The 24,357-nt window shown below is 42.1% G+C and overlaps 1 protein-coding gene across 3 annotated transcripts in view; it reads right to left on the bottom strand.

The window, feature by feature from the left end:
* Positions 1–24,357, bottom strand: part of LOC134339430 (nuclear receptor subfamily 5 group A member 2-like) — a 96,406-nt gene that overhangs the window by 38,191 nt on the left and 33,858 nt on the right. For all 3 annotated transcript variants that reach the window (XM_063035924.1, XM_063035926.1, XM_063035923.1), the window contains exon 3: positions 1,271–1,412. In XM_063035924.1, the coding sequence (XP_062891994.1) occupies positions 1,271–1,412 (142 nt within the window). The remainder of the gene's footprint in view (positions 1–1,270; positions 1,413–24,357) is intronic.

Below are 24,357 nucleotides of genomic sequence, written 5' to 3' on the forward strand. Positions count from 1 at the left end.
GAGAATGGGGTTGAGAAGGATAATAAACCAGCCATGATGGAATGGCAGAGAAAACTTGATGGGCCTTGTAGCCTAATTGCTGTTCCTATGCCTTATGGTCTTATGGACATGAAAATTAGTACTCTTGTGACTAAGGAAGTTTGTCTAAAGCTGTAGCAAGATGTAGATCAGCTGGAAAGTTGGGCAGAATGCTAGCAGAATTAAATTAATCAAAAAGTATTGATTTATTTTGGGAAATCTGAAAGGAGTAGGGCATACAGAGTGAATGGTAGAGCATTAGGGGACATTAAGGAACACAGTGACCTTGGGATTCAAGCCTATTGTTCTCTGACAGTGACAGCACAGGTCTAAGGGGCAGGGAAGAATATATACAGCATGCTTAGCTTCAAAGGTCATGGCATAGAACATAAGCACTGGGACATCATGGTGCAAGTTTACAAAACACTGGTTGGACCAGCCTTGGGGTCTGGAATGTAGTTCTGATTGGACCACGTTTAGGGTCTGGAATATAGTTCTAGTTGGGCCCCCTTTGGGGTCTGGAATGTAGTTCTGGTTGCCACACTGAAGGAAAGATGTGATTGTATAGGGGGAGTGCAGAGAAGATTACTAGCAGGGGAGGACTTCAGTTATTGGGAAAGTTTGGATAGGTTGGGCAAAAAAGGCTTAGGAATGACCAGATTATGGAATATGTGATTATGGGATGCATATATAGGTATATATGATTATGGAATGCATATATAGGGGAGATATTCCCTATGGCAGTAGTACCAAAAGGGTATCTGAGGGTTGTTTTGTTTTGCACGAAGAGTAGTTCATATTTAGAACACATTTCCAGGGGAGATTTTAGAATCAGGTACATAAAATTACCATACTTAAAAGACATTTGGGGAGACACTTAAGGGCAAGAGATAGAAGGATACAAACCTATTGAAGGAAAATGTGGCTAATGTAGCTGGACAAGAGGGTCAGTAGGGAAGTGAAGGGGCAGGAGACCTGGTTCTGCTCTGCACAAACTCCATGTTGATAAATATGGCAAATTTCCTGGGAATTTTAACCAAATAATCCCATACCAATTAAAGGTTGAAAGAATTGTTTTTTGACATTAACTTCCAGATTTATTTAATTACTGGAGTTTAAATTTCCCAGTGATTCAGATCGCTGACTGTGTCAATGGTCCAGGACTATTGCTACTGGTCTGGCACTTAACTAATATGCCACCATATCACCGGTTACTGGTCTTCACAAAAACAAGAGTGAAATACATAAATACCTTCCAGCTTCATCCCCACAGTCAGACACTTCTGAAATCGACAGTAAGGACAACGTTTCCTCTGGGCTTTGTCAATCTGACAGTTCTGGTTTTCCACACAGGTGTAGTGTTTGTTGTTCTGAACTGTGCGCTTAAAGAAGCCCTAAAAATAGAAGAATACACATGGCTTCTTAATTTAGTTAATCGACAACATTTCCTTTGCGATGCGAGAGGCAGCTGCCTTTACAAGGCATGAATCAGGCAAGGAAGTTGTGCTCTGACCTCTCACTTCCAGCCGGAGATTCTGACTGCATCTGATGACCCATCATGGGGCATGACATAATTATTGGCCAAATCCTATGTAGCTGATTTCTGCTCATAACCTCTCTACTCCCTACATTACCTGTAGGTGGTTGAATTAGAAACAATCAGCCATGGGTCTGTAGTAGATCACAATATAGGCCTTGCTTTCATGGGATTAAATCATGCCTTAATTTGTGATAAATAGATAGATAGATAGATAGATAGACAGATACTTTATTAATCCCAAAGGAAATTACAATGTCACAGTAGCATTACAAGAGTATGGATATAGAAATAGTAAAAAAATAAGTTTGCTTAAATATAAGAGGTACGAGATTTGTGAGTCAAAGATTACAAGATTTACAAATTCACTTTGATAAGGTAGCAATGCAAGAATTACTGTAATATTATACAGTAATGGGTGCACCTTCACACCTTCCAGATAAGAAGTGATGATGGTATTGCACAGGGTGTCCGTGATAGCAGGGTGTGGAAAACAGAGCTAAATAGAGCTTAAACAGATCTGTAGTAAACAGAAGTTAACAGGAGGGAGGTCATCACTTCCCCGGCTATAGATTGACTTATTATAGAGCCTAATGGCTGAGGGTAAGAATGACCTCATATAGCGCTCTTTGGAGCAGCACAGTTATCTTAGTCTATTACTGAAAGTGCTCCTCTGTCCAGCCAAGGTGGCATGCAGAGGGTGAGAAATATTGTCCAGAATTGCCAGGATTTTCCGTAGGGTCCTTTGTTCTACCACAGCCCCCAGCATGTCCAGTTTGACTCCTATAAGGCAGCCAGCCTTTCTAATCGGTTTATTGAGCCTGTTAGCCTCACCCATGTTGATGCCACTAACCCAGCACACCAATGCACCGAGAATTGTACTGGTGACAACAGACTGGTAGAACATGTGAAGTAGAGGCCTGCATACTTCAAGGGAGCTCAGTCTCCACAGGAAGTAGTGGCAACTCTGGCCCTTCCTGTACACACATTTGTGTTGGTCTCCACTTAAGTCTGTCATCCAGGTGCACCCCCAGGTATTTGTAGGTCCTCTCCACATCCACATCCTCACTATCAGTAGTAACAGCAAGCAGTGCAGGCTTGATCTTCCTAAAGTCCTTACCATCTCCTTTGTCTTACTGATGTTGAGCTGCAGATGACTCAACCTGCACCATTTGAAAAAGTCCTCCACCAGGGCCCTATATTCATCCGCCTGCCACTTGCATCAGAAAATTTCTGCAGATGACATGACTCAGTATTTTGTCTAAAGTACAAGGCATACAGAGTAAACAGGAAGGGAGACAATACTGTCCCCTGTGGGGCCCCTGTCTGACACGCAGCTCTCTGGCCATACAAACTGTGGATACAGCATTTCGGAGAAGAGAACTCAGAATCGGGTTTACTAACACCTGCTTTTGACGTGAAATTTGTTAACTTAGCAGACTCTGTTATTTTGTTATATTGATACGTTATATTCTTATTTCATGTTTATTTGTTGCTATTTATTCATATCTGTATTTTTAGTTTGTTTACAGTGAACAGTTCCTGATGTTTACAGCTTACAGTCATTGTTCTATAGATTTGTTAAATATGACCGCAGAAAAAGAATCTCAGATTGTATGTGGTGACAAGTGTGTACTACTCTGATAGTAAGTTTTACTTTGAACTTTGTAGCTGCTCTAACATCTCACTTTGCACTTATTTTTACTGCCTTTGATAACTCCATGGTTCCATGGTTCAATTTAATATCAGAGAATGTATACAGAATACAACCTGAAATTCTTACTCTTCACAGACATCTATGAAACAGAACAATCCCCAAAGAATGAATGACAGAAACATCAGAACCCCAACGCCCCGCTCTTCCATCCCATGCTCAAGTAGCAGCACAATCATCGCCCCTCCTCCCACTTGCACCAGAAAAAATTATATATTATTCATGTTTTTTAAATATATCTGCTGGTAATGGTGCTGCTAGCAATGTTTCCATTACCCTGTCCCCTGCCATACTTTTGCCTATAAAAATAAACTCAATCCTAATTGGCGGGAGGAGAGCGAAGCAGCACGCCGCGCGTGCGCAGCCCTTCGATAAAAAATGATATCGTATCCATTAAATAGGGGCAGTGGACAATTCTGATTCGATGGAGATGGACGTGAAAGCACAGAGGAACATCCGGAAAAATTTCTGAAACGCTCATTCGCTGCTGTCGTTACTGCGCGGTCCGGAATCTTTCAGAGGGAAGGCCTCAAAATCCCCGGCTTTGCCTGCTGTTGGCGATCGAGATGGAGGTCGAATCGCTCGGATAGAGATGGCGCTCAGTACTCGGTGTCGGAGAGCTGATCAGAGCTCGAAGTTCTCGGATGACTCAGAGTCGGAGCTTGGTTGGGTATGGCAGGGAAAGTTTTTCTTCCTTCTCCCGTTTGCATGAGATGTGGGACATTTGAGAGACTTTGAACTTTTACTGTGCTCATGGACTTCTTCATCAAGTTATGGTATTGTTGCACTGTTGTAACTATATGTTATAATTATGTGGTTTTGTTAGTTTTTTTCAGTCTTGGTCTGTCCTGTGTTTTGTGATATCACACCGGAGGAAATATTGTATCATTTCTTAATGCATGCATTACTAAATGACAATAAAAGAGGACTGCGTGTCTTCATAATCTAATCTAATTGGCCACTGAACCATTTGGCTTTCTACACAAAATCACAGGGCAATTAAGAATGTATCATGTTACACCATGTCCAGAGCCACATATAAATCAAGTAGACCAGCAGTTTTATTCCTCTGAAGCACAAACGTAAATCAGTGATATTTGACAAACCATAATGATTACACCTTCTCTTCAGCTTCTTCAGATACATAAAGTGTAAAAGAGAGGCGAGAGTGGATATTGGACTCCTGGAAAATGATGCTGGAGAGGTAGCAATGAGGGACATGGTGGATGAACTGAATAAGTATTTTGCATCAGTCTTCACTGTGGAAGACACTAGCAGTATGGTGGAAGTTCCAGGTGTCAGGGGTCATGAAGTTACCATTAATAGAGAGAAGGTACTTGGGAAATGGAAAGGTCTGAAGATAAATAAGTCACCTGGACCAGATGGTGTACATCCCAGGGTTCTGAAGGAGGTGGCTCAAGAGATTGTGGAGGCAGTGATAATGATCTTTCAAGAATCACTATTTTCTGGAAGATGGAAAATTGCAAATGTCACTCCACTCTTTGAGAAGGGAAAGAGGCTGAAAAAAGAAAATGAGAGGCCAGTTAGATTGACTCAATGGTTGGGAAGATGTGCAAGTCGATTATCAAGAATGAGTTCTCAGGGTACTTCGAGGCACATGGTAAAATAAGCTGTAATCAGCTTGGCTTCCTAAAGAAAAAATCTTGCCTGATAAATCCTTTGGAATTCTTTGAAGAAACAACAAGCAGGATAGACAAAGGAGAATCGGTTGATACTGTGTACTTGAATTTTCAGAAAGCCTTTGACAAGTTTACACACATGAGGCTGCTTAACAAGCTATGAGCCCATGGTATTACATGAAAGATTCTAGCATGACTGATTGGCAGGAGGCAAAACAGTGGGAATAAAGCAAATATTTTCTGGCCGGCTGCCGGCAACCAGTTGTGTTCCACAGGCTCTGTGGTGGTATCGATTCTTTTTAAGTTATATGTCAATGAGTTGGGTGATGGTGATTGATGGTTTTGTTGTGAAGTTTGCAGACGGGTGAAGAGGCAGGCAGTAGAGAGAAAGTAGAGAGGCTACAGAAGACAGGCGGATTCAGAGAATTGGCAAATAAATGGCAGATTGAATACAGTGTCAGGAAGTGCATGGTCATGAACTTTGGTAGAAGGATGCGCTGAAACTGGAATGGGTTCAAAGGAAGTTCATGAAAATGATTCCAGGATTAAACGGATTGAGTGGTGAAAGGCCTTGATAGATTGGATGTGGGAGGATGTTTCCTATGATGGGAGAGTCTAAGACCAGAGGACACAGCTCAGAATAGAGGGGCGTCCCTTTAGAATGAAGATGAGGAGGAATTTCTTTAGCCAGAGAGTGGTGAATCTGTGGAATTTGTTGTTACAAACAGCTGTGGAGGCCAAGTCTTTATGCATATTTAATACAAAGGTGGATAGATTCTTGATTAGTCAGAGCATGAAGTGATACGGTGAGAGGGAAGGAGACTGGGACTGAAAGAAGAATTGAATCAGCCATGATGAAATAGTGGAGCAAACTTGATGGTCTAAATGGCCTAATTCTGCTCCTATTTCTTATGGTCTTATGGTCGAATATCTTTTATAATTCTAATTTAACAAAATTTTGAGGCGCCACAGTTAGATTTGAACTCCCGGACTCCAGACGGTCTGTTCGATCTTCTATTAATCGAGCACAATAGTCACAGAGCTTTTCAACATAGAAACAAGCATTTTGGCCTAACTCATCCAAACAACAAAGCTGCCTACCTGTGGTGGTCCCATTTACCTGTATTTTGGCAATATTCCTGTAAACCTTTCTTAACCATATACCCGTACAAATGATTCACTAACACGCCGAATGGTAAACTTTCCACCTCCTGCTCTCTGATTTGTTTTCCATAACTCTAACCTCATTGTACTGTCTTGGTCCTGAATCATCTAAGGAACATTTCTGGAAGGATACAAGATCTAAATTCCTCTTGGGATCTTGAAGCCTTGTAAAAAAAATCATTTGAGCAGATATCTAAACAGTTGCCAATGTGTTATTGCCTCATGAGTTTTTTTTAAATGACCAAACTGGTTGATTCTCTGTTATTGTGGCTGTTTTTGTCACCCCATTATGGGAGGGATGTTTAAAGTCCATCACAGGAAAAGACTTCCCCACCATTAAGCATATCTACAAGGAGAACTCCCATGAGAAAGCAGCACATCATCCATCATAAGACCATAAGACATGGGAGCAAAATTAGGCTACTTGGCCCATTGCGTACGCCCTGCTTTCCTTCATGGCTGATTTATTATCTCTCTCAACTCCATTCTCTTGCCTTCTCCCTATAACCTTTCATGCCCTGACTAATCAAGAACCTATCAACTTCCAACTTAAATATACTCAAAGACTTGGCCTTTATAGCTGTGACAATGAATTCCACAGACTCACTGGAATTCCACTGGCTAGAGAAATTCCTTCTCATCTCTGTTTTAAATGGATGTCCCTCTGTTCTGAGGCTGTGTCCTCTGGTCCTAGACTCATCCACTGAAGGAAATATCCTCTCTATCTCCACTCTGATTAGGGCTTCCAAAATTCTATAGCTTTCAAAGAGACTCTGCCCACTCCCCCACCAACCCGCCCGATGCATTCTTCTAAACTCCAGAGAATACAGGCCCAGAGCTATCAAACATTCCTTATACATTAACCCTTGCATTCCTGGAATTATTCTCGAGAATCTCCTCCAAACTCTCTCCAAGGTGGTCTGACCAATGCTTTATAAAGCTTCAGCATCACATCAAAACTCTTTTATTCTATCCTCCCAAAATTAACGCTAACAGTGGATTTGCCTCCCTTACTGCTGGCTCATCCTGCAAATTAAACTTTGAGGAATCCTGTACAAGGACTCCAAAGTCCCTTTGCATCTCTATTTTTTTAATTTTTTGCCTATTTAGAAAATACGATAAATAATCTTCAAAGACACCCATAATCCAGGCCAGGCTTTGTTCCTGAAGCTGCCTTCAGGAAGGATGTACAGGGACCCTGGGTCTCACAATACTAGGTTGAGGAACTGTTATGAACCTTCAGCCATCAGGCTCCTGAACCAGCATAGATGACTTCTCTCACCTCAACAATGCATTGATTCCACAACCTGTGGACTCATCTTCAAGGACTTTACAACTTATATTGTCAGTATAAAATATTTATCTCTCTATTTATTTAGTATTTCCTTTTTTGTATTTGCATAGTTTGTTTGCTTCTTCAGGGTCTTAGCCTGAGACATCAACTGTTTACTCTTTTCTATAGATGCTGCCTCACTGTTGAGTACCTCTAGAATTTTGTGTGTATTATTTTTGTCTTCATTGTCATGGGTTCCTCACATCAGCAGCAGCAGATGTGACCCAAGGCCCAGTGTTGGAGCCTGACATCCAATAACCTGCAATATGAGGTGTTCATGGGTGACACCTCAGTAACTACTGTAACCCATGTCCAAGCAAGATGGGTATGGAAACCCTGGACAATGTAGCTACCTGGGTGGGATGACCTTCAAGGCCAGGAAATCAAAATGCATGGTGATCAAAAAGGGCAAGGCTACTAGCAAGTTCAGTCTTCAGGTACAGGGAGAAGTCATTCCATCCATAGAGGACAACCCAGTAAAGTGTGTTGGAAAGTGGTTTAATGCAGCAATGATGGACAACACCAACATTATTGACACTGTAAAGCAGACTGAAGAGTGGCTGAAGAAGATTGACAAAAATGGACTCCATGGTAAACTTAAGACATGGCTGTATCAACATGGTCTTCTATCAAGTCTGCTCTGGCTTTTCGCAGAGTACGAGTCCCCCATCACCACTGTAGAAAGCATCGAGAGGAAAGTTAACAAGTGCCTCTGGAGGTGGTTGGGGATTCCCTCCAAATTTTCTTCAGTGGGGCTCTACATAAGATCAGGCTAGCTACAGCTCCCACTGTCATTGGTAGTGGAGGAGTTTGAGGTGACGAAGTGTAGAGTTGCGTTAACACTGAGGGGCTCCAATGACAAACTAATAAAACAAGCAGGAGTCACAACAAGATTGGGCTAAAAGTGGGACGCCAGCTCAGCCACAGATCAGGCTGTGAGCTCCCTACAATTGAGAGACACCATTGGCAACCCATGCCTGGGATGACAAGGCCTCAGCTCAGCACACTTCCAGTGATGGACCAGTGTAAGTGCAAGGAATAGGTGTGACATGGTCCAGGCAGAGGCACAAAACCGTGAGGATGAAAGGCAGGTATCAAAGGCAGTAGAGTTAGGGTCACAGGGTGCCTGGATGAAATAGGATCTTCCTAAGTGCAAGATCACTTGGGCAGAGCTTTAGCGACTGAAGCCCTTCTGCATTTCTTTCCTCCTGTGGTCTGTGTATGACACTCTCCCTGCACCATCACAGCTCCACACATGGGGGCTGAGAGAGGACCCTAACTGCAAGCTTTGTGGTCAGCGGGGTTCACTGGCATGCGTACTGTCTGGACGCAAAACAGCTTTAACACAAGGACGGTATAGGTGGCACCATGACAAGGTCCTGCTGTCCCTTGCTGACACACTGGAGCAAGAGAGGTGTAGAAAGAGACCAGCTGGCAGAGGGGTTAACAAGGCATCAAGGAGAGGGCCATGCCAGTCATAGTAACCAGGCTGAAATCCAGTCTGCTGCAAACTGCCAAATCATAGGAGATGAGGGTCGATGTGGGGAGGAAGCTGCAGTTGCCGGAGGTGATGCAAACCGCACTTCAACCAGACATCATACTATTGTCTATGACAAGAAAATCATCCTGATGGAGCTCACAGTACCATGGGAGGAAGGATGCGAGGAGGCTCATGAGAGAAAAGCCCTGAAGTACCAGCCCTTAGTCCAGAAGTGCAGGGACAAAGGATAGCAGATGTGGCTATTTCCCGTGGAGACTGGCCGTAGAGGGTACCCAGCAAGGTTGGTAAGGAGGTTGCTGTCGGTGTTGGGCCTTGATGAAAAGAACAAGAACCAAGTAGCTTATAGGATGGGGAGGAAGCAGGAAGAGCTGCCTGCTGGGTATGGAGCAGATCAGAGGAGTTGAGCAGGAAGTCAGGAGCAGATGGGCAGTGACTTGGCCATCACTGCTGACCTGCTAATTGGAAAGTGTAGTGGTTAAAGATTGAAACATTCTATGAAGGTTGAGCACCACCTGACGATATCTGCTTCTGGCCAAAGGCTACAGTTACCTCATCAGGTAACTGTAGAGAGCACCCTGGCATGTGATGCAAGGATTTCCATCATCTGCAGACTTTTTCATGTTAGAAATGCTAGAGAAAATAACTCTAGGTAGGGTGAGAGGGAGAAAGCTTAAACAAGGGTTGCACAGACAAGTGGAGAGTGGTAAGTGCCTGGAATGCACTGCCAGAGTTGGTGATGGAAGACAACACAATAGTGACACTCACAGGCGTTTAGGCAGATACATGAATATGAAGCGAAGATGTGCAGAAAGACAGATCTGGTTTAATTTGGTATCATAATCAGCGGGCCAAAAGACCAACTCAATGATGTAGTAATTACTAAGGTTACTTTGTGACCATTGACCTGTCATGAATGTCCCACGCAGAGAGTCACCAGTAAGTTGCACACCACAGTAAGTGGGGATGGGCTTCATGGTTCGAAACTGCCACACAGGTGACAATACTTTCACATTCTACAACAGTTGTGAATCCTATATTGGGATGGTGGCATGTGTCAGGGGATGGTGGTCATTTTCCATCAGCTACTTACACAAACTAAAGCACTGCGAATTTTTGAACTTTTGTTAACATCCATTTTCACTGATGATAATTAAGTCATTGTAACCTATGATAGGCTTGGAATTTTTTGTTCTCTTCAGTATCTTGATTGTGACTGTATTGTTCAATGTCCTCTTACAGCATTATACAGGGATACAGAGGAAAACTGCCATATCTCCCTCTTATGAAATTCACAATGGCCCATTCCTTCATAACCCCTAGTTCTAGAGATACAGTGGTGCTGCACATATTATTGTGGCACAGATGTATGGCACAGTGTTAGCACAAAGTAATGATAATGCACATCAAGATAGTGAACTTGCTAAATCCTGGAATAGCAACTTTGCTGATAGATATTGGAGGCTCCCTTGTGAAACTGATTTGTGCCTGATTACCAAACATCTCACTAACCCTGTGTGGCCAGTCACTGTCATAACCAGGCTTTCATTAGTGATTGCCACATCGGCATTGTCACTGGCACTGCCCCAGAATGAGTTCCTCAGCAGCGAAATGATGAAAAGGTTCTCTGTACATTGCAGCATACACTGAAAGATGTTACAGCAGCATGTAACCGTTTCCAAAGATCAGCAATATCTCTCATCGGAACAAACGCATCAAACTAGCACAAGGTTTCCTTGTACCACACATGCAACATCTCCCTCAAAAAATATAATTTGTATTGTTATGAGAGAAAGTATACAACATATTGCATCATAGACGCACTAATGTGAATTAAACACTGCGCAGGATCAGAAAAGGCTGCAGAGGGCAGTAGGCTCAGCCAGCTCGATGATAGGCACCAGCCTCAACACCATCTAGGACATCTTCAAAGGCGATATCTCCAAAAGGTGGCTTCCACCATCCAAGACCTCCACCACCCAGGACAAGCCCTCTTCTCATTAATACCATCAGAGAGGAGCTTGAAGACACACATTCAATGTTTTAGGAACATCTTCTTCCCTTCCACCATCAGAATTCTGAACGGACAATAAATCCAGCTATATTACCTCACCACTTTTGCTCTCTTGGTGCACTATTTATTTTTATATATATATATATATATATACATACACACACACACACACATATATATATACAGAGAGAGAGAGAGAGAGAGAGAGATAGATAGATAGATAGATAAAGAAGGCAAATGCAATGTTAGCATTTATTTCAAGGGGTAGAGAATATAAGACCATAAGACATAGGAGCAGAATTAGGCCATCTGGCCCATCAAGTCTGCTCCGACATTCAATCATGGCTGATCTTTTTTTTCTATCTCCTCAACCCAGTTCCCGCCCTTCTTCCTGTAACCTTTGAACCATGTCCAATCAAGAACTATCAATCTCTGCCTTAAGTACGTCCAATGACCTGGCCTCCACAGCTGCATGTGGCAACAAATTCCTCAAATTCACCACCCTTTGGCTAAAGAAATTTCTCTGCATCACTGTTTTGAAAGGGTTCCCCTCTACCCTGAGGCTGTGCCCTCTTGTCCTAGACTCTCCCACCATGGGAAACATACTTTCCACATCTACTCTATCTTGGTCTTTCAACATTCGAAAGGTTTCAATGAGATCCCCCCTCATCCTTCTGAATTCCAGCAAGTACAGACCCAGAGCCATCAAATGTTTCTCATATGATAACCCTTTATTCCTGGAATCATCCTTGTGAACCTCCTCAGGAAACTGTCTAATGCCAGCACATCTTTTCTAAGATGAGGGGCCCAAAACTGTTCACAATACTCAAAGTGAGGCCTCACCAGTGCCTAATAAAGCCTCAGCATCACATCCTTGCTCTTGTATTCTAAACCTCTTGAAATGAATGCTAACATGCCATTTGCCTTCCTCACCACTGACTCAACCTGCAAGTTAACTTTCAGAGTGTTCTGCACTAGGACTCCCAAGTCCCTCTGCATCTCAGATTCCTGGATTTTCTCCCAATTTAGAAAATAGTCAGCACATTTATTTCTACTACCAAAGTATATGAGCATGCATTTTCCAACATTCTATTTCATTTGCCACTTTCTTGCCCATTCTCCTAATCTGCCTAAGTCCTTCTGCATCCTACCTGTTGCCTCAGCACTACCTGCTGCTCCACCAATCTTTGTATCATCTGTAAACTTGGCAAAAACCCATCTATTCCATCACCTAAGTCACTTATATACGGTATAAAAGAAGCAGCCCCAACACCGAACCCCGGGGGAATACCACTAGTCACTGGCAGCCAACCATAAAATAATCCTTTATTTCCACTCATTGCCTCCTACCATTCAGCCAATGCTCTAACCATGTTAGTAACTCCTGTAATACGATGGGCTCTTAACTTGGTAAGCAGCCCCATGTACGGCACCTTGTCAAAGGCCTTCTGAAAGTCCAAATATACCACATCTACTGCATCACCTTTATCTATCCTACTTGTAATCTCCTGAAAGAATTCCAATAAGTTTGTCAGGCCGGGTTTTCCCTGAAGGAAACCATGCTGACTTTGTACTATCTTGTTCTGTGTCACCAAGTACTCCATCACCTCATCCTTAACAATTAACACAACATCTTCTCAACCACTGAGGTCAGGCTAACTAGTCTATAATTTCCTTTCTGCTGCCCCTCTCCTTTCTTAAAGAATGGAGGAACATCTGCAATTTCCAGTCCTCTGGCACCACGCCAGTGTCCAATGATTTTTGAAAGATCATTTCTAATGCCACCACAAATGCTTTCAGAACAGTAGGGTGCAGTTCCTCTGGTCCGGTCGATTTATGTACCTTTAGGTCTTTCATCTATTTGAGCATCTTCTCTCTTGTAACAGTAACTGCACCCACTTCTCTTCCTTAATCCACTACAACATCAGGCATACTGCTAGTGTCTTCCACAGTGAAGAGTGACGCAAAACACACATTTAATACATCAGCCATCCCCTTGTCACCTGTTATTATTTCTCCTGCTTCATTTTCGGGCAGTCCTATATCCACTCTCATTTCTCTTTTATTTTTAACATACTTGAAAAAACTTCTACTGTCCACTTTGATATCATTTGCCAGCTTGCTTTCATACTTCATCTCTTCCCTTCTAATGATTCTTTTAGTTGCCCTCTGTAGGTTCTTAAAAACTTCCCAATCCTCTATCATCCCACTAATTTTTGCTTTGTTGTATGCCCTTTCTTTTGCTTTTACAATAGCTTTGACTTCTCTTGTCAGCCACAGTTGTACTATTTTGCTATTTGAGTATTTCTTCATTTTTGGAATACATCTATCCTGCACCTTCCTCATTTTCTCCAGAAACACACACCATTGCTGCTCTGCTGACATCCCTGCCAGCATCTCCTTCCAATTTACCTTGGCCAACTCCTCTCTCATACCATTCTAATTTCCCTTACTCCACTGAAATATTGCTATGTCAGACTTTACTTTCTCCCTCTCAAATTTCACGTTGAACTCAATCATATTGTGATCACCGGTTCCTAAGGGCTCTTTTACCTTAAGCTCCCTAATCACTTCTGGTTCATTACATAACACCCAATCCAGTATAGCTGATCTCCTAGTAGGCTCAATGACAAACTGCTCTGAAAAGCTATCTCCTAGACATTCAACAAACTCACTCTCTTGAGATCCATTATCAACCTGATTTTCCCAATCTACCTGCATGTTAAAATCTCCCATGACTATCATAACATTGCCCTTTTGACTCGCCTTTTCTATTTCCTATTGTAATCTGTGGTCCACGTCCCAGCTGCTGTTGGGAGGCCTGTATATAATTGCCATCAATATCCTCTTACCCTTGAAGTTTCTTGACTCAAACCACAAGGATTCAACATCTTCCGATCCTATGTCACATCTTTCTACTGATTTGATGCTATTCTTTACCAGTAGAGCCACACCATCCTCTCTGCCTACCTTCCTATCCCTCCAATATAACGTGTAACCTTGAGCATTCAGTTCCCAAATACAACCGTCCTTCAGCCACAATTCAGTGATGACCACAGCATCATACCTGGTAATCTGTAATATTGCAACAATATTGCAACCTTATTTCTTATATTATGTGCATTTAGATACAACACCTTGAGTACCGTATTTGCTATCCTTTCTGACTCTGCATCCCTAATGATTTGATACTCAGTCTGTTGGCTGCAACTAAGTCTCATCCCCTGCTTGCCCTTCCTGACAATCTGACTACACGCTATCTTTACTTTTTTACCATCTGTCCTTTCATGAGTCCCTTCACTCCGGATCCCACCCCCCCCCCCCCGCCACGTTAGTTTTAACCCTCCCCAACAGCTCTAACAAACCTGCCTGCAAGAATACTGGTCCCCATCGGGTTCAAGTGCAACCTGTCACCTTTGAAGAGGTCATACCTTCCCCAGAAGAGATCCCAATTATCTGAGAACCTGAAGCCCTGCCCCCTGCACCAGCTTCTCAGCCACACATTTATCTGCCAAATCATCCTGTTTCTACCCTCACTGGCACGTGGCGCAGGCAGCAATTCAGAAATTACTACCTGGAAAGTTCTGCTTCTCAGCTTTCTACCTAGCTCTCTAAATTCACTTTTCAGGACCTCATTGCTTTTCCTTCCTATGTCACTGGTACCAAAAAATCTGACTGCTCCCCCTCCCTCTCCAAAATGTTGTGGACATGATCTGAGACATCCCTGACCTTGGCACCTGGGAGGCAACATACCATCCCGTTCATGTGCACAGAATGTCCTGTCTGTTCCCCTCACTATCAAGTCCCCTGTCACTACCACTCCCTTCTTCTCTCTCTCTCTCCCTTCTGCACCACGGACCCATGCTCAGTGCCTGTAACCAGCTGCCATGGCATTCTTCCGGAAGGTCACCCCCAGAAAGCTATCCAAAGTGCTATTCTTGTTTTTGAGGGGGAATGGCCACAGGGGTGCTCTGCTGTAACTGCCTATTTCCATTTCTCCTGATAGTCACTCATCTACTTGCCTCCTGCAACTCTGGGGTGAGTACTTCCTTGCAACTTTGATCAATTATATCCTTGCTCTCCCATACAAGCCAAAGGTCATCCAGTTGCTGTTCCAGATCCCTAACACGGTCTTCAAGGAGCTGCAGCCAGATGCACTTCACGCAGGGAAGCATATAAAAGCAAGGAGACAATGCTGGCCCTTTATAAGACACTAGTCAGGCCACACTTGAGGTATTGTCATCAGTTTTGGGCCCCATATCTCAGAAACGATGTGAAGTCATTGATGAGAGTCCAGAGGAGATTCACAAGGATGATTCCGGGAATGTAAGAGCTAACGTATGAGAAGCGTTTGACAGCTTTGGGCCTGTACTCAATGGAATTTAGAAGAATACATTGGGATCTCATTGAAACCAACTGAATGTTGGAATAACTAGATAAGGTGGATGTGGAGAGGATGTTTTCTGTGGTGGGTGTATCCAGAACTAGAGGGCACAACCTCAAAATTGAAAGGAATCCTTTTAGAACAGAGGTAAGGAGGAATTTTGTTAGCCAGAGGGTAGTGAAGCAGTGGAATGCTCATCTACAGAATGTGGTGGAGGCTAAGTCTGTGGGTATACTTAAGGTAGAAATTGTCTGTTTCCTGATTGGTCAGGGCATCATAGGATATGGCGAGAAAGCAGGTGTATGGGGATTGAGAGGGATCCAGGATCAGCCATCGTGGAATGGTAGAGCAGACTCGATGGGCTGAATGGCCTAATTCTGCTACTATGTCTTACAGTCATATATTGAAAGAAATTGCAGAGGGCTGTAAACTCAGTCAGAACCATTACAGGCACAACCCTCTCGACTATTGGGGGCATCTTCCAGAGACGGTGCGTCAAGAAGGCACATCTATCACTCAAGACCCACAGAATCTGCAACATACTCCCTTCTCATTAATACCATTCAGGTGGAGGTATGGGAGCCCAAAGACCGACGCTGAATGATTCAGAACAGCTTCTTCCCCTCTGCCATGAAGTTTCCGAATATTCCATGAATCCCTGAACACTACCTTATTATTCTTTTACTTTACACTATTTATCAATTTCTAAATTTCTCATATTTTTTATATCTTTACTTGCACTGCTGCTGCAAAAAGGCAGGTTCCACATCAATGATAATAAATCTAATTTTAATTCTGATATATGGAAATATTGGCTGATGGACCTGGGAAGAGCCTGTGTGTGTATTTTGTCACACACCAGATTACTCCACAGTTAAAGAAAAATCACCTGCTGATGAAGGATCTCAGCACAAAATGCCCACTGTTTAATCTTCTCCATAGATGCTGCCTGACCTGCTGAGTTCCTTCAGCATTTTGTGTGTTGCTTTGGATTTCCAGCACCTGCAGACTTTCTTGTCATTGTAACATATACACACAATATATACATATATTCCTCAGCACTGGAGTGTTTTGCAAAGAGAACTGTCAATTATTTAACAAAAATTAATGAATGTGTCTTTTAAGGGCTGGTTTTAAGGCCAAGGCTTTCCAAATCCATCATGACTACTAAAAATGGAATTTCCTGTTTATGGTTTGACAGTGTTGTATCTCTTTCCACTAATCTCTGTGTTAATTTGTCAGTAAACAAATCCTGTGTAGGCAGCAAAAGGCCCCCCCAGCAGCATCTCCTGGCCTACTGCATTCACCAGCAACTTCTATGTGTGTGGCCCCTCCAGCAGCTTGATCCTGGATATGAAAACAGGTGTCACTGCCCAGTGACTCCCTTCAACAGGAGATCAATAATGTCCATTCAATATGAGATCAATTTCACCAAATGGACTGTATTCAAGAAAGGCATCAATTTTTTGAGAGTAACTGGAATAGAAAGGAAATACTGATTCTTATTGCGAGACTGGTATTTGCTGAATGAAATAATATGATTGCTTGGAGATCTTAAAGAAAAAAATGGATTTTGTGTTCTTGGAATGTAGTTTGCAGCAAAGCAGTCAAATCACTGCACTAGCAATCTAATAGTCTGGAATTAATACCTAGAGATACAAACTGAAATCCCACAGTAATAATTGCTGAATGTAGATTCAGTTAATAATCTGGCTTCTCAAATAACTAAAGGTTGTAAAAATCCCATTTACTTCATTAAATCCAGTTGACAAGACATCTGATCTCCTTTCCTAGTCTGCACTAGGCTACTCTAGACCCAACAATGTATTGGACTGTGAAATAGTCCATCCTGGTAAATCTTTCCTGCGCTCTTTCTAGTGCAATAATATCTTTCCTGTAAGAGGATGATCAAAACTGTACACAATACTCTAAGTGAGGACTCACCAATATTTTATATAACTGCAAAATAACTTCCCAACTCTTGTATACTAAATGACCTGGCTAATGAAGGTCAATGTACAAATAGTCATCTTCACCACTTCTACCTGTTACCTAGCTACCTGCTTTCAGCAAAATACGTACTTCCACAGCGAGGTCCCTCTGTTTCACAGCACTTCCCGGAATCCTACTATAAGGGGTTTCTTTTTTTTATGCCACTGCGTAGTCTAATTAAAATGGCTTCTTTTAATTGTTATGTTATAATTGAAAGGGCTTCTTTATGTTAACTGCTGAGAAAGTCCTCCCGCTAGCAGTTTGTTTGAATCACGTTACTGATAAGAAGATGTTATGAACCAATTAGGATAGTTGTTATGTTTTTGGTGTGTCTATAAGATATTGTATGCGCAGGGTTTTGCGGGGAGAAGGCGGGAGATAGAGACAGAAGATGGAGCAGGTGCTGTGAGTCCGCTAACAGGGTCAGACCCCGAGCGTTCGACGAGGAGAGGAGACAGAGACGGACTCATGTGGAGCATCTGGTTGACCACCACTGTTGGTCCCAGACGGCCGGTCGGGGTGGTCCGAAGGGTCGCAGGGTGAAGAAGAAGGGTCCTGAGCTCCAACTGTTTGTGCACGAAGAAATTGAACTTTGATAAGTGTGTCACCTTTGATTTTCCATTTATATTTTATTCTCTATTAAATATATAGTTTCAGTAATATCTATAAACTGTAAATCATTTAATCGTATCCGGTGTGTTGTCTGTTATTTGGGCGGGGTGGGGTACATCACACAGCATCCACACAAACTGATTACCCAGTTTGACGGGGCCGAGGGCTGTTTCCCTAGATGACAGCGAGCCAAGTGACCCTGAGGCTGGCCAGGGGGGCTACACTACTATTCACTGTATGTCCTTTCTTGCTTTGAACTCCCAAAAGGCAATATTTCACATTTATCTCAACTGAAGGCCATTTGCCAGTCCTGAGCTACATACTGTACCTAGCTGATCAATATCCCTCTATAATTTTCATAACCTTCCACACTATCTACAACACCACTGATTTCAGTAGCATCTGCAAACTTATTACCCATGTATAACAATAGGAAAAATCACTGCTTAGAGTTCGATTCCAGCAACTGCCTGTAAGGAGTTTGTACATTCTCCCCGTAATCATGTGGGTTTCCTCTGGATGCTCTGGTTTCCTCCTACATGAAAAATATTTGCAGTCAGGGTTAATGAGCTGTGGGCATGCAACACTAGCACCAAAAACATGGCAACACTTGCAAGCTCCCTAGCCACAATCCTCAGACTGCGGACTGTGTTGGTCATTGATGTATTTCACTGTGTTTTGGTCTTTCAATGTACATGTAACAAATAAAGCTAATCTTTAAAAAATTTTTATCTTTATATTACCATATCCAATTAACTTACATAAATTACAATCAAAAGTTCCCAGCACTAACACCTGTGATACACCGCTACACACGTTTCCAGTCTGAGAAACATCCCTCAGCTATCAAACTGTATCCTATCCCTTAGTCCAGGGGTCCCCAACCTTTTTTGCACTGCGGACTGCTTTAATATTGACAATACTCTTGCGGACCGGCCGACCGGGGGGGTAGGGTTGGCAACGAACAAGAGTAGCAGTCAAATGCGTTTACCCAAAAGACTACAATGACCATGAAGCCTTGCGCGGGCACTAATACGCATGCGCATTGGGACCTGCCGATTCCACTAAGGTGCAAATCCTTTCTGGCGATTCTGTTCGTGGGTGCGTGGGTGGGGGGTGTTGATCACTACCGGAATATAGGTGATAAGTGGGTAAGACACTCAATTTTATTTCTAAAAAGGTTTATCTAATGAATTTAATATTAAACACAGAGCGCATATTTTCCTCGCATGGATATAATGATAAGTCAATTATCAGGGGAGCTTGAAGTAAGTAAGTGTTGAACGAACTTCCAGTGGAAGTGGTCGAAGCAGCTTCGATACGATCATTTAAAGAAAAATTGGATAGGTATATGGACAGGAAAGGAATGGAGGGTTATGGGCTGAGTGCAGGTCGGTGGGGCTAGGTGAGAGTAGCGTTCGGCACGGACTAGAAGGGCCGAGATAGCCTGTTTCCGTACTGTAATTGTTATATGGTTATGTAGGTCACTTATAAGTCAATAGCATCAGAACATTTTAAGTAATATTTGGATATTAAACGCACAGCAAATATTTTCCCCGTATGAATATATAAAATCATTGCAACACACCAATATCGCTGAATCAGTGGGAGCCCTGGGCTTGTTTCCCTGCAACAACACCGTCCTATCGAGGGGTGATGGGAGACAGTGATACTCGAAGGGGGTTCCTGATGTCCAGTCTATTTAGTTTTCGTTGCATTACTCCGCTTCGCAGAAAAATGTTGGAAATGGAAGCAACTTTTCAGTGCTTTCGTGGCTATCTCAGGATATTTAGCCTTGACTTTAATCCAGAATGCCGGCAGAGATGTTATGTCAAACATTCTTTTCAGCCCGCCGTCATTTGCAAGCTCGAGGAGTTGATCTCCTTCCCGCCCTGACACGGATGACGCGCAGGTCATAACCTCGCATGCGTAATGGCTGATCAGTGGCCGTGACAGGGAATGAGGAGGCGTGCAGCTGACCAAATCATATCGTTTCCTCGCGGCCCGGTGGTTGGGGACCGCTGCTCAATTATGAATGATTTCCACTATCTCTGGATCTCATGTGAGTTAAATTTCCAGCCTAGCCTGCTGGACTTCCATTCAAAAGCCTTGCTCGAGTCCGTACAGGCAACAATCGTCTATCCTCTTATGTAGTTCATTTGAAGATTTTCAAGAGATTTGTCAGACAGGAATTCCTATGCACAAAGAATATGGCCCCATCTCTCAAAATGTTGACCATTAAGTATGACATAAAAGACCCCAGAACATGATCTTAGAGGACAAAAACGATCTCATCGGTGTCCTGATCAAAATTTATTTCTCATTTGAGGTCAGTAAAACAGAAAATATCATTGTCATTGATAAGACCTTAACACTTTGTTTAACAGGAAACCAACACAGTGAGTTAGTAGAGGACTGATGCCCAACTCTGACATAGCAGGGATTGTGACATGTGACACATTATTGTCTGGCCTGGGGTAATATAAAACAAGACATTGCATCCAGCACTTCTGCACCTGTTTGGATATGTTGAAGAGTTTAATTTCCCCTGGCATTTTTGAGTAATATTCTTTCCTCCAGCTATATATTCAAATCAGCCTTGCCTCCATGGACTTTGCCTGTACTGCTCACTGTCTCCATAAAGCAGCAGACGTAATTAAGTATCCCCTTCCTCCACGGACATTCCCTTTTCTATCCTTTCCCCTTGGGATGAAGGTACAAAAGTTTGGACTTACATACCACCAGGCTCAAGTACAGCTTCTATCCCACTCTTATAAGATATCAGAATAGACCTCCTGTATGATAAGATGCACTCTTGACCTCAGGTTCTACTTCTACATGGCCTTGAACTTTATTGTCTGCCTGAATTGCATTTTCTCTGTCATTGCCTTTCCCTTGTACCAACTCAATATCCTGATGTGATGTAATGATGTCTACTGAAGGCATGCAAAACATAGAAACATAGAAAACAATGGGTTGTCGCTCACTGTACCTTTGTAGATGTGAGAATAATAAATCAATTTATCAATATTCCTTCTCCAGCAATTGGTGATAATTATTTTGCATATGTGGATGGGAACAACTCTGTCTGTCTGTCTGTATCTCGTTTTACGGCAGTTGGCATCCAGCTTAATGGTGCATTACTGCCAAGGGAACAACTCATTATTGAGATCCTTTCATATACACCACTTTATTAGATACACCTGTACACTTGCTCATTAATGTAAATATCTAATCAATCAATCAATCAATCATGTGCAGCATAAATGCATGCAGACATGGTCAAGAGGTTCAGTTGATGTTCACAGCAAACAGTAGGATAGGAAAGAAATGTGATCAAAGTGACTTTGACAGTGGAATGATTGCTGGTGCCAGATGAAGTGGTTTGGGTATCTCAGAAACTGCTGACTTCCTGGGATTTTCACTCACAACAGTCTCTAGAGATAACAGAGAATAGTACAAAAAAATAAAAGACAATCCTGTGAGGGGCAGTTCTGTGGGCAAAATAAGAGAGGTCAGAGGAGAATGGTCAGACTGGTTCAGGTTGACAGGCAGATGACAATAACTCTAAAGAGTATCTCTGAAGAGTTAACACTATATCTTGAAATGGACGGGCCACAGCACCAGGAGATCATGAACGTACACTCAGTGTCCACTTCATTACAAGAGGTATCTAATGAAGCAACCACTGAGTGTGTATTTTCCAGATTTACTGTAGATAAGGAACAGAATTCAAATTTCCTTTCACCTGCAATGAGGTTTGAACTTGGATTTATCAATTACTCACTGAGACATCTGTTTTTTTTTAAGCAAATTAATTCTTACAAAACCTTCGTTGTTGTATTACTAATCTAGTAATTAAAGTCCAGGGTTATTGTTCCTGTGGATAACAATAGCATATTACATCATAAGATCGTTGAAGGTAAGGAAATTTAATATCCACTTTTAGTCTGTCCATCATAAAAGGTTTCAGTGTTTCCCTGATGGATTATTACTGCCTATGTTGTGTGAAGGAATAACCTATTATTAACTTTGAGATTTCTTTTCACAAAATCATTTTTCTACGTGGGAGATCACTGTAGCACTATTAGAAAACTCTAGCAAAATTTAGCAAATGTGCCAATTGCTTCACGAAATGAATCTGTTGCAATAGACATATAAGTATTAAATCAAGTCAACTTGTTTGTAACCAGCCACAGGAACATTGCGATCTAGGAAGAGAAATAATAACCAGAAGCTTGTTGCAAACGCAAAAAGTTTGAGGATTTACTATAAATATCTGAAGAAACTGTAAAGTTTGTTACTGCTATCAAATTTAACAAGGTCTTTGTCACAATATTATTCCCTTCTTGAAAATTACAATATCAAACCATTCTAAATCCATAATGAATAACATCTTGCTCAAGTGGTTACTCTGCTTTCAAAAGTCCCAACATCCCTCCTAAATGCTTTTGATATGGTACTAAACTATTTGACCTTAAAAGGCACTACCTCCAATCCAGTGATTCATTCTATCAATATGGGTATTAACAGCAGGACGAGTGTTTAATATACATTACTAAGTTGTTCTTGAACTGAGTCACATTTAGACCAATTCAGATGTCACAAGAACAAAGGCACAAAACTGCCCGAAATAGAGGTAGAAATTGGTCACCAGCCTCTTACACCTGGCACCATTCAATATGATCATATCTGATTTATGCTGTCCTCGATTCCTCACCCCGAATTCCTCAATGTTTCAAATATTTGTCTATCCCTACTTTAAGTATGCCTAATGATCTGGCCTTCATCTTCTGGGGGTAGATTTCCAGAGAGTTACTACTCTATAAATTAAGAAATTTCTACACACCTCAGTTTTAAATGGCCACCTAACTTATAATGCAATAAGATATAGGAGCTGATCATGGCTGATCCATTTTTCCTCTGAGCCCCAATCTCCTGCCTTCCTCCTGTATCCCAATTACCTTGTAACTACAGTATGTTCCCTTGTTCAAGACTCTTCCAGAAGTAGAAAAATCAACTGTTTCAACTGGAGGCAACACAGATTTTGGATAAGGATGACAGATTTTCTTCTCATGAATCCATGGGGAAACCAGAGTGGCTTTTACTAAATTTGTTGGTTCTATTATCATTACTGATTATAAACTTATAAAAGTTCGAAGTAAATTTATTATCAAAGTACATATATGTTACCATATACAAGCCTGAGATTCATTTTCTTGCGGGCATTCACAATAGAGCAAAGAAACGCAGTAGAATCAACGAAAATCTGCATACAAGGACTAGCAAACAACCAGTGTGCTAAAGAAGACGATCAAAAATACAATCAAAAGCAGATAATAATAAATAAGTAAAATTCAGAACATGAGTTGTGGAGTCCATGAAAGTGAATCCATTGTTAGTTCATCAGCATCTCTAATCCTAATAACTATGGTGGCATTTGAACTTCTGTCTCTGGGAACCGCCTTCCCATGTTTCAGAGGAATCACTGACACTCAACCAACCTTGGATAATAACTAGGAGGAAGTTGCTTGGCTGACATCTATGATCTTTAGATTAAGGTTTATTGTATTATTGGGATGTAAGAGTGGGAAATGTACTAAGGGTTGCTTTTAACTTTAATCTACCCTTGTTGAATGCTAACATTCCAACAGGTCATTAGATCAGAGCTTGCAGGGAACCTGAAAAGTGATCTTAAAGGGGTGTATAAAATTATGAGGGACACAGATAGAGGTGAATAGAAGTAGCCTTTTTCTCAGGTTTGGGAAGTCAAGATCTGGAAGGCATAGGTTTAATACGGGAGGTGAAAGATTTAATAGGTATTTGAGGGACAAGTTGTTTCTTTACACAAGGGGGGTATGTATGTGGAATGTGCTGCTAGAGGAAGTGCTGGAACAGGTATATTAACAACGTTTAAAAGACAGTTGGACAGGTGCATAGCCAAACACTGATATGTGGGACTAACTTGGATTGGCACCTTAGCTGGCCAGAGCAGTTGGACTGATAAGTCTGTTTCTGTGCTATATGTCTGTATAAAAGTATGATTCTGGTTGCTGTCACTGCTTTTTAGATTAAAGGCGATGGAGACCGTCAGATGCGGGATGAGGGAAGCATTACAAATGCAGGAATATACAAATATTAGAAGAGAAGTAAGAAAGAATAAAAAGTAAGTTACCTCAAACAGTCTAATGGGGTGTGTGTGGCGGGGGCGGGGGGGGGGGTCGGTCATCACTTCCCTGGCTGTAGGTTGACTCATTATCAAACCAAATGGCTGAGGGGAAGAATGACCTCCTGCAATGGTCTTTGCAGCAGCACGGTTGTCTCAACACAGATAATATGAAACCTAAAACTACATATCACTAGGCTCAAAGACAACATCTACCCCACTATTAGGAGCCTATTGAATGGTTCCATAGTACGACAAGACAGACTCTTGACCTCACAATCAAAC

This window comes from Mobula hypostoma, chromosome 29, assembly GCF_963921235.1.
Source record: "Mobula hypostoma chromosome 29, sMobHyp1.1, whole genome shotgun sequence".
Lineage (NCBI taxonomy): Eukaryota > Metazoa > Chordata > Chondrichthyes > Myliobatiformes > Myliobatidae > Mobula > Mobula hypostoma.